Genomic DNA, 10,179 nt, shown 5'->3' on the forward strand with positions numbered 1-10,179 from the left:
GGAACATGCTGCAGCTTTGGAAGGACTCGTGTTGAGACAAAGTCCAAAATAAACCACCTTTACAAATGGAATGCTTTCTGAGACACGTAATGCACAGGGAATCCTCAAGATTTGTTGGTGCTGTTAATCCAACAACAGCAGAGATAGGTCTCACTCCACAGGTCCTCGTCAGTCTCCCTTTTACATCTCTGCTCCCTTTTCTGTCCCATTTATTTTTCGTTTGCTATTCTCTCATCTTCTCTGACCTCTTAACTTTCCCCATTTTACCTCACATCCACTTCCCTCCGTTCCTCTGCGCACTCACCCAGACCTCCCCCCCTCCCCCTTCCCCCTTCTCCCCCTTCTCCCTGCTGAATGAATCGCCCAGGTTCAACCCCTCCCACCCCGAGTAAGGCTTTAATTGTCAGCCCCGGACAAGAACTTGCGTGAAAGCTCCAAAAAACGCGTGCGCCTCACACTGGAGACTGGAAGTGACTAACCTGGACCAGTGCGCATCTCTTTGCCGTGTGCGCGCGCGTGTGTCTCTGTGTGTTCAAGTGTGTGTGGATGAGTAGTTTTGAATTCTTATTTCTGAGGAAGTTTGCCCGTCTGGTGTGATTTATTTCTGCCCGAGCTGCAATGCAGGTGTCTGTGGCCCTCATCGTCTCCAGTTCGGCGCTCCTGCTCCTCCGGCTGCAGGGATGCTGCGCAGCCGCCAAGGGCTGGAAGGAGAAAAAGAACGGTGCAACGGAGATTTTACCGAATCGCAGGGAAAATACACGGCCACCACATGAGGCGATCCTGCAGACTTCAAACAACAATAACAACAACAACAACAATAATAACAACACTCTAAATAACAGGGCGAAAAGCGGCGGAAGAACTTCATCTTCAAACACGGCTCCTTACAGTAAGTATTCCCTGTATCTGTATACGAGTTGTTTATATATATATATATATGATAATTATGAGCTTGACTGAATTTAAATGGAAACAACATTGTCACATAAATTCATTTCCTGACATTTTATGGGCTCAAAAAGGTTAATAAGCTTTAATTTTGTCTTCAAAAGCTGGGGTTCTACCAGAAAGTTCTCAAAGGGGTGGCCAGATGGAGGTCACTTCAGTCTTAGGGGTGAATGCACCAAAACTTGTAGCCATGATCGCAGCATTTCACATGCATGAAATGCAAAGATTTGCTGTTGTCATATCAAAATTGGCATGTCGGGAATGAAAAAAAGTATTGATAAATAAAATAATTTATTATTAAAAAAATAATGCAACTACTTCAAGTTTGTCCTCTCAATTCTCGAATTGCCTATGAAAGAATAGTATGCAAATATAATTTTAGGATGGTGATCATTGGGTCAGCAAATGTATTTTGGTTAACATTATCCGCGTTCTTTTCCCCCCTTGGCGGTACACAGCGAGAAAAAAAAAAAAAAAAAAGCATTTAAATGTGTCTATTTTGCATTTAAATTTGTCTATTTTGTATAATCTGTGTGTCCAACTATGAAAGACAAACAACTTCAAATGCTTCAATTGTACTGGGATATCTGTATGTGGAAAGATTAGGGCTTATCAGGCTGAGTGGGGTCTGTAGTTTGATCACAACTGCAAGTTCTGTCTCATTTTCTCACCAGCTTACGGCAGCAGATCAATGGCGTGTGTCTGTGTGTGTGAGAGAGTGTAAAACCCAAGGATGAGTGCGATGAGAGCGGCTCACACTCACATTCTTGTGGTTGCGCCTCTCCACGCAGTCTGAAGCTGAGTGTTCACAAAGACATCGCCGCCTTTTTTCACATTTTCTTCCAGGTTGTTTCCGTGTCTCTTTATACTATTAGTCAAGCTCTACTTGCTCCATGACCGTTTGATTGCAACAACATGTTCCCCAAATAGGAAAAACACCAAAGTTTGTTCTTCGGCGGGGGTGTCTTTGTTGAGCCGGGTTTAGGAATGGCTTTTTAAACGCAACAGTGGTTTTGGGAATGATTCCCACCTGTGGTTAGGAGAAGCTGTATGTTGTGATAGAGGGGTCGCTGATTCAAGCTGGGTGGTGCAGCAGTCGTTGCCTAATCATGGCCTCTCAATTTGAGCTCAGAGGAGGCGACTGATTAGATTAGAAGAATGAGGAATTAAGGTCAATTTGTGTGAGGGATTCTTCTCTTTGAGGATGAAAAAACAGCACTGAGCAGCCAAATTCAAACATTTAGATATTTTTATTTTCCTGCAAAATAGGGAATACGAAGCAAAAATGAAGGACTTCCCAAAGGGAAAAAAAACAAACTTTCTGGACCACTTTCATCATCCGTCTCTTGAGTCCTGGGATGGCTTCTTGTGGTCCGCTTTGGGTCATGGTAGAGGTTTCGACCGCCGCCTGGCTTCCCTCCAATCCTGTCAAGAAGATAAACTCACTCAGCGTTGTGCTTGTTTTCACATTTTAGTATCCATAGGCTGTTATTGGAGTTTCAGTTTATATATTTGCGTAAAAAATACCACAAATACAAGATTTAAAACTAAAATGTATAGCATGGTCTAATTACTTCTATTTAAACAGAAAAGCAACAATCATTCTTACAACTGGTAATCTAGTGTACCATTACAGTTATAACAATTTTGTTATAGACTCAAGGAAAAATTAAACAGCAATTTTTTTTCCATTGCTTTTGCACAGAATATTTAACCTTTCTGTCACTCTGTTCTTTATAAAGTAACAAAAGTTGGGGAACTAGTTAACAGCAGGGATGGCTAATATTAACTTAAAATGTTATAATATTTTGAAGTATTTACTGTAGTAACATGGAAAAATTGGGTTTAAAATGTGTTTGCTGATGCATTGCATCAGTAACAGGAAACAATCAGAGCCTCAGAAACATGAATACCGCTCTGAAAATAAAATGTACCCAATATCATAGATCTATGTATCAGTTACATTAATTATGGCATTCATTGTTTCTCTCATGAAACCAACAGTTGAAACAAAACCCTGAACTGAACTAACGTTGTCAGTTTTTGCAGTTTGCAAACATCTTCAATTAGAGTTAATTGTTATCACTATAAATGACAGTTCTTATATATTTTCCTACCTTGATGATGAGAAAGTGAAACAATATTTGCCCATCCATATTTAACAGATGTGCCACTCGTACCTTTCAAGATGCAGTTTTAACATTGTAAAGCAAAAGCATGTTATTTGATAAAAGCAGTTCTGAGACCTCTGCCTCGTTGAGCTGAGTCAATGTTGACATATTTTGACAAATTTTTTTTCCGCATTCTCTTTACAAATGCAAAACGCAAGGAAAAAAAAGTATGCGCCGTTTTATCCGTGATACATGTATGCAAAAACGTCTACTGTCTCAATTATGACACAAAAACCAGAGAAGATCAGACCACTTTTTTTGTTAAAAGCATCCAATAAACATCTATGTTTTAAAATATAGTTTTCTGAGAAGAATTTCTTGTATTAGACTTCAGAGTCAAAACTATGTAACATTAGATTAGAGCGATGGGTGCTCTTATCTTTCCAATAATTGACTGTCCATGTTTCTCACGACCGATAACCTAGTATGAGTTAAGATAAATACGTGGCAACCTTCTTTCAGCCAGCTGATCATTAATCGGCAGCAACAGGTGGGGGGTGGGAGGGCTCCAAACAGCGGGAGCCACTCCCCAACTTCCTTTGGCATCTAATTCAAACAACTGTAAACCGTAAAAACAATATGACTGATACTTTCTTGCGGCAACCTGTTAAAACCTCGATAAAGAGGAGAGTTAAAGAAAGAGGAAGACTGAGAGCACAGATCTGATTATCACCCTCGCAGTTTTTTTCTTTTTTTTCTTTCTGCGGGAATTTAATGCAAACTGGTGCAGCTTGCATGCTGCAGGCAATGCGAACGAGCAGCAGGACACACAGAATATCACTAGATCAGATTTTCATGGTAAGAAAAAAAAAATTAATCCTTTGTTGGGCCTTTTTTTTCCAAAGAAAGCCACAGAAGAAAACAGATCCTTCTCGTAGAGTATCATTTCTGAATCGACTGTTCTTCTGCTTGTAAAGAAATACGGGTCAGTAACTTGTGCGTGCGGCTGTTGTAAAAGCTGAGGTTCAATTATAGGATTACAGGCCGAGTGTGTTGTCTCAGATAAGCCTGGCTGATGTCCAGTTTATTGAAAACTCTAGAGTGCTTTTACAGGGTTGCCTTAAAACAACCAGACAGCTGTTTACTCCTCCAGAGCCGCATACGTTTCCTGAGGGTAAAAAAAACTGAATGCCAGTTTTTTTGTTTTTTTTTTCTTCGTTCCTCCAGCCCAGACCTGCATTTGGTTCGATTGAGCTGTTTAATGGGGCTCTGGTCTGGATTTGCTATCAGTTTATTGCTGCCAGCTGGGTTTCTTTGTCAGGCGCTGTTGTCAGCTAATGATTAGACCATGAGTCATTGCTCAAAATCTGAACTGATCTTATTGGCCGAAACATCCGCTTAAAAGAACAAGTTGCTCTTTTTTAGTTGAATAGGCTTGTCTACATGTTTTTCAAATCTGTTATTGTAGTTAATAAGCGTATAAACTAAACCATGTAAATGGTTTAAAGATATTGCTAATCAGTAATCAGAATCGATCAAAAGATTTGTCTGAATGATGAACACCTTCCTTGCAGTGATATTTATAAAACGGAGTCTGTATAGTTTCTCAAATTCTAATTTAATCCACATCAATCCAAATATTGGGACTTCCATTAAGAAATGTAGGAAAATAACCTGGGGAGAGTAACTAAGGTATATAGAGATTATTTTCATTGTTAATCAACCTAACATCTATTTTCTAACGATTTAATTTGAAAAAAAAAAAAGAAACAAATATATCACTAATTCAGTTGTACTGCTACCTGGGCAAAAGGGAATGTCTTCTGGAAAAATATACAAAATGGGGTTTCGCTGCCAAGAAGTCCGAGTTCCAATATCTAACGTCAATTTGAGGAACAGTTTGGGAGGACTTTGAAGTTTCCGGGCCATCTTTTGTCCATCTGGTTCTCAAACCAGTGACTTGCCATCAAAGTAACACAAAAAAGGACGGCTTTCTTTTCGTGTCAGACTGGCTGTTTACTTTTTCACAATCAACTTGTTTTTCAGCTTCAGGTTCCAGCTTCTGTCCCTCAGTCAGCTAGACAGTCATCTTCTGCTCCAGCAGTGGTTGAGTCACTTGGAGGTCTGGATGGTTCTCACTTTGGAGGATAGAAAGTAAAAGCAAAGATTTAGCAGGAATTAAAATAACTAGTTGAATGTAGTGTTGCAAAATGGTGCAAAATGGCAAAAAACATTTTACACCACCAAATCTCACAAGTTGATCATATTTTGTTTTGACTCGGCTAGGCAAACCTCTTTTCGGTTCTACGGTTTCCTTTCTCCCTGTATGGGTCTTATGAAACAGCCGCTGATCAGTGGGAGCTTTCGGGGTAGGAGTCTTCTAGTGGTGCTAATCAACCAATCAGAAGCAGCCTCTGCAGAACATATTGTGCCAGAAAGCTAATAAGAAAAATGCAATCTAAAAAGTCATTATGCTAAACTTTTTAGACTCAGGGAGGGATTACGGAAGATAGACAAACTATATTTCATGATTTTATGCCTGGAACATATTTCACTTTCTGGCTTTCAAACATCCGATTTTTCTATTGAATTAAGACACAAGACAGTTCATATTGAGGGTTTCAGAGATTCCTTACTATTTAAAGTAATCTAATAGTGGCGACAGTATTTTAAATGCTTCCGAGATTTCTAAATTAGAAAATTAAGATCAATCTTATATGGCGTCACTTTGCACAGCTCTGTCTATGGTCTGTCCACATTGCTCTTCCGCACACACCTTCCTCTTCCTCTCATAAACTTGTAAGACAGTTTGCTTCTTGCGACTCTCAGCGAGAGGAAACTAGCAACACACAATGGCGTTACGTGAGCACATCACAAAGACTGGCATATGGGACAACCAATAGATACGATGATTGCCCACTATGCCTTTAAGTGAAAAGTCAGATTTGGGGTTGTATGTTCACTACAGTGTCATGCCTCGAATGAAATGCGACGTCCAGTTTAGATTTGATCTGTCTTTGTCTCTATACAACGATGGATGCACGTGTCCTCTTTTTTCCGTGTTTGGGCTGACTCTGTGTGTTCTAACTGTGCCACCCTTTCCACCCAGGTGCCGCCGAGATGAGCTGCAGGGAGCTGCGTTCCACCCGCTACATCACCGACGGATCGTGCCGCAGCGCCAAGCCCATCCGGGAGCTGCTCTGCTCAGGGCAGTGCCTTCCCGCCCACCTCATGCCCAACTCCATCGTCCGTGGGAAGTGGTGGAGAAACAGCGCCGCGGACTACCGTTGCATCCCGGCGCACTCCAGGACACGAAGGGTCCAGCTGCAGTGCCCGAACGGGAACACCCGGACTTACAAAATCCGCGTGGTCACCTCCTGCAAGTGCAAGCGCTTCAGGCCCCACCACAACCAGTCGGTTCCCAAGGAGGTGCCCAAGAGGCAGCCCAGCAGGAAGCACAGCCGCCTGTCACAGGATCGGAGCAGCAACAACACGCCGCTGCTAGACAACGCATACTAAAGCAGCCAGGGACCGAACACCTATACATGTTACTCATAAACCAACATATCTCCTTCATACAGCGAAGAGATGCAAGAGAAAACTCAAAGCGAGCGAATTCATAAGCTAATTTCTGGACTGATTCTTTGCATGACAACACGGATCAGCGCCAGCAGTGACTGGAAAGGAGGCGACCTGCCGGGTCTTTCTTTCAAACAAAGTTCTTGTAAAGTTAATCAGAATACTTCCCCCAAGCTTCAACCCCCATCTGTGCAAACATCCAACGGATGCAGAACCCTAACTCAGTTTAACTCTCCAAGGGTGCATCTTCTCTCTAGAGCGGTCTTAATCCATGGTGGTTGGGACGCTGACAGGATTTTCAGAGGCTCCCTGAAAGCTGACTCTAGACAGACCGGTCAATCACAGCAGCTCCTTTCTCAAAATTAGCAACAAAAAGTCGGAAGAGACAAAGAAATAAAGGTTGGGGAGGGGGCTGGGTGGGGGAGTTTGCAGTAGGTCTTCCTGCGACTCCCCATAATTAGCTCATTCCTGTGTTAGGATTGAGTCGTACAAAGCAATTTCCTCTAGATATCAGCAGTTCCTGTTTGCTGGGGTCACGCAGAAAGAAAGTGCACATGGTGTGTAGGAGGCATCAGAAAGCCTTACGCAGGGGCAGAGCTCTCTCCATCACACCCACACTGGAATTCTGTTGCAGCGGGCCAAGCTGAGCGGGGATGGACCCAGAATCCATCTGTCGTGCAAGCCAGCAGGATTCAAGAAAGCCCCACTCCTTTCTGTAAATAATCCAGGCAAGAAACAGACGAAGACCATCAAAAACTTAAATAATTATTTCGATTCTCAATGTACTGCAGGAAGAGGACGCAGCGATGCCCAGCGTGCCTCGAGTTTAACTGAACTTACAGAGAATATTGACGACATTCCCACTAATTGTCATCTCAGCAATATATTTTTTTTACCCTCTTACATTTCTTCAAAAGTTCTAATGTTTGCTGCATTCTCCCCTTCAAAACATACATGGAAATGGCAACTGGAAAGAAGTTCAGCATATCAAACCTGCGCGCGCCTCGCAGGGATGGAGGGAAGAGACCCAAAGAAGGACTCTTTTAAAAAGAATGAACTGCATATTTATTTTTTATGTCCACATTTAAATTATTTATGCAACTTTTTGTAGCAACTGATAGTCATAATTGTCATATAGTGTGATAGAGAAAATAAAAGATTATACAGTACATGAATAAAAGGCAGATATATTTCAACAACCCTGTCTTTTTGGTATTTTTTTTTGTGTTTGAAGGAGTAACGTATTGCTTGTTTATTGTAGTTATGTAGTTTATGGGATGGATGAAAAAGTTTTAAGCAGATATAAAAACAAAATATCTTGTAAATTCTTTTATTATTTTTACAAGTAATGAGGCAGTATTCATAATGAGATACATTTAAAAGAAAAGTAGGGACTATGGACAGTTGGCCAATGTGAATTAGAATATGATTAGAAAATGTTAGTATTTTGCAGATTTATTACAGATTTGTAATGATTACTGCTGGGGAACCCAGTATTCAGCCGGACACAGAGTTACGTTTTCAAAAGTTTTATTCTGAGGATGAGTAGTGGCAGCTGAGGCAGGCAAGCAGAATCAGACTTGACAGATGAGTTATGGCAGATGGTGCAGGCAGGCAGGGATGAGCAGGTGACCAGAGGATGCAGGTAGAAACAGAGAAGAACGGGCGATTTGGACCAGGGGAACCACCAGAACAGGCAGAGCGAGCGGCTGGAACTCACGGGGGAAACAGGCAGACTTGTGCAGCATGCTGACACATGCAACTTTCAACAAAAGAGTCCAGCTGGCTGAGCACACAGGAGGCAGAGCACATCACAAAGGAGAAGACGACGTCAGATGAGATGAGACGTTCTGGCCGGGATGAGTTGGTTGAGGCAGGTATATGTAGACAGGTGAACGGAGTTGACTAATTAGTGCAGCAGGTGGATCTGATTAGGAGGAAGGTATTGGCTGGAAGGAGACTGAGCTGATTGGATAGTGGCTGAGCAGTGAAGCTGATCTAAGAAAAGTCCAAAATAAATAATCAAAAACCTAAATTATGACAAGAGTGAAATATTTCAACCATTTATTCCTGTCAACCTTAGTGATTATGGCTTGCAGTATTTTCAAAAATTCAGTTAAAATAAAAAATAAAAAATATTTCAAAGGGGACTTCATGGGGAGGACCTGCAGATCTGACATCCAAGCAGATTATGGAAAGTTAAGCGACAGAGAAAATAGTGGTTGAAAAAGGTGCAATTCTGGGGATGTGGAGGGTCATACTAAGACCTTCAGTTAACACCTTTACATTTTTTTTTAAAGTTTTTTTATTCATTACATCTTTTTTTTCTTTTTCTTTTGAGAGGGCTGCACGGTGGCCCAGTTGTTAACACTGATGCCTTGTACCAAGAAGGTCCTGGCTTCCTGCTCTGGCCCAAAGTCTTTCTTAATGGATTCTGCAAGATATTTACGGGTACTCCAGAATCCTCCCACTGTACCAAAAATATAAATAGTAGGTCAACTGAGTTCTCCAGATTGCCCCTAGGCTTGTATGTGTGTGTATGTGTGCATGGTTTCTTTGTCCTGTGTGTGCCCTGTAAAGGACTGACAACCTGGCAAAGGTATCCTTGGCCTTTTGAGCAAATGACAGCTGCAAAGGGGCACAAGCCGTCCGTGACCCAGCATCCACATAAACAATGGATAGACAGATGGATGTATTTTCAGATGCCTTTGCATGATTTAAAAAAAAAAAAAAGGTAAACCCCTTTTGGTGTATACAATTTGGCATTTCATACAGTCCAATGTTTGATGCCACAAGTTACAACATAAACCTAAAGCATCATTATCTCACCTCCATGCTTATCAGTTCCAGAGTAAGTCCTCGGCTGTTTTACTCCACACCCAGTGATAGAAAACATGATTATAAGGAACCCTAAAATAAAGAGACATACCTAAATAAACAAGCCTGTTTTGTATTTTTCTTACATGTTCAAATAAGGTAACTTATTTCTTTACATTTCTAGATGATAGTAGAGCTGTAAGCAGCAGGTGTTATTGTATGTTGTCTTAGAAAACGTGGGGTATTCTGTTTAATTTGCCATTCGATTAAAAGATGAGCCAATTTCTCAACCGGCAAGGGATAAAAATATTGCGTTCTCCGGAGAGCATCTGAATGGTTCAGTTGTATCTCAATTATTTTTTACTCTGTTAAACTAATTAATTTCACTAATTTAGTTTTAAAAATCAAAACTGTTATGTCGTATAGTCTCGTTCCACACAGAGTAATATCTATCAGGTCCTTCTGTTAATACTAATGAATGTAGCTCACAGCTAATGAAAACACAGAACTGCTGTATCGAGGACATGATGGGAAACGATAGTTATCAAGCAAGTAGTCTCTGACACCACCCACAATGAGAGTAATCCACAAAAGATCGTTAACAAATAAAGTGGTTGTTTACAGAGTGCTCTAGTACATTAAATTAAAGTTAAGTGGAAGGGAAGAAGTGTGCTAGAATAGAGTGTGCATGGGATAACCAGAACCTTGAGAGTATTGGAGAGCG

General features: G+C 41.2%; 1 protein-coding gene across 1 annotated transcript; it reads left to right on the forward strand.

Annotated features, from left to right (window-relative positions):
• Positions 1 to 350: 350 nt before the first annotated feature.
• On the forward strand, positions 351 to 7,837 carry sost (sclerostin). Its single transcript, XM_012879489.3, has 2 exons — positions 351 to 889; positions 6,169 to 7,837. Exons 1-2 carry the CDS (start codon positions 619 to 621, stop codon positions 6,576 to 6,578), a joined length of 681 nt encoding a protein of 226 aa, XP_012734943.2. The 5' UTR covers positions 351 to 618; the 3' UTR covers positions 6,579 to 7,837.
• The last annotated feature ends 2,342 nt before the right edge of the window (positions 7,838 to 10,179 follow it).

Source organism: Fundulus heteroclitus, chromosome 10, assembly GCF_011125445.2.
Source record: "Fundulus heteroclitus isolate FHET01 chromosome 10, MU-UCD_Fhet_4.1, whole genome shotgun sequence".
Taxonomy (NCBI): domain Eukaryota; kingdom Metazoa; phylum Chordata; class Actinopteri; order Cyprinodontiformes; family Fundulidae; genus Fundulus; species Fundulus heteroclitus.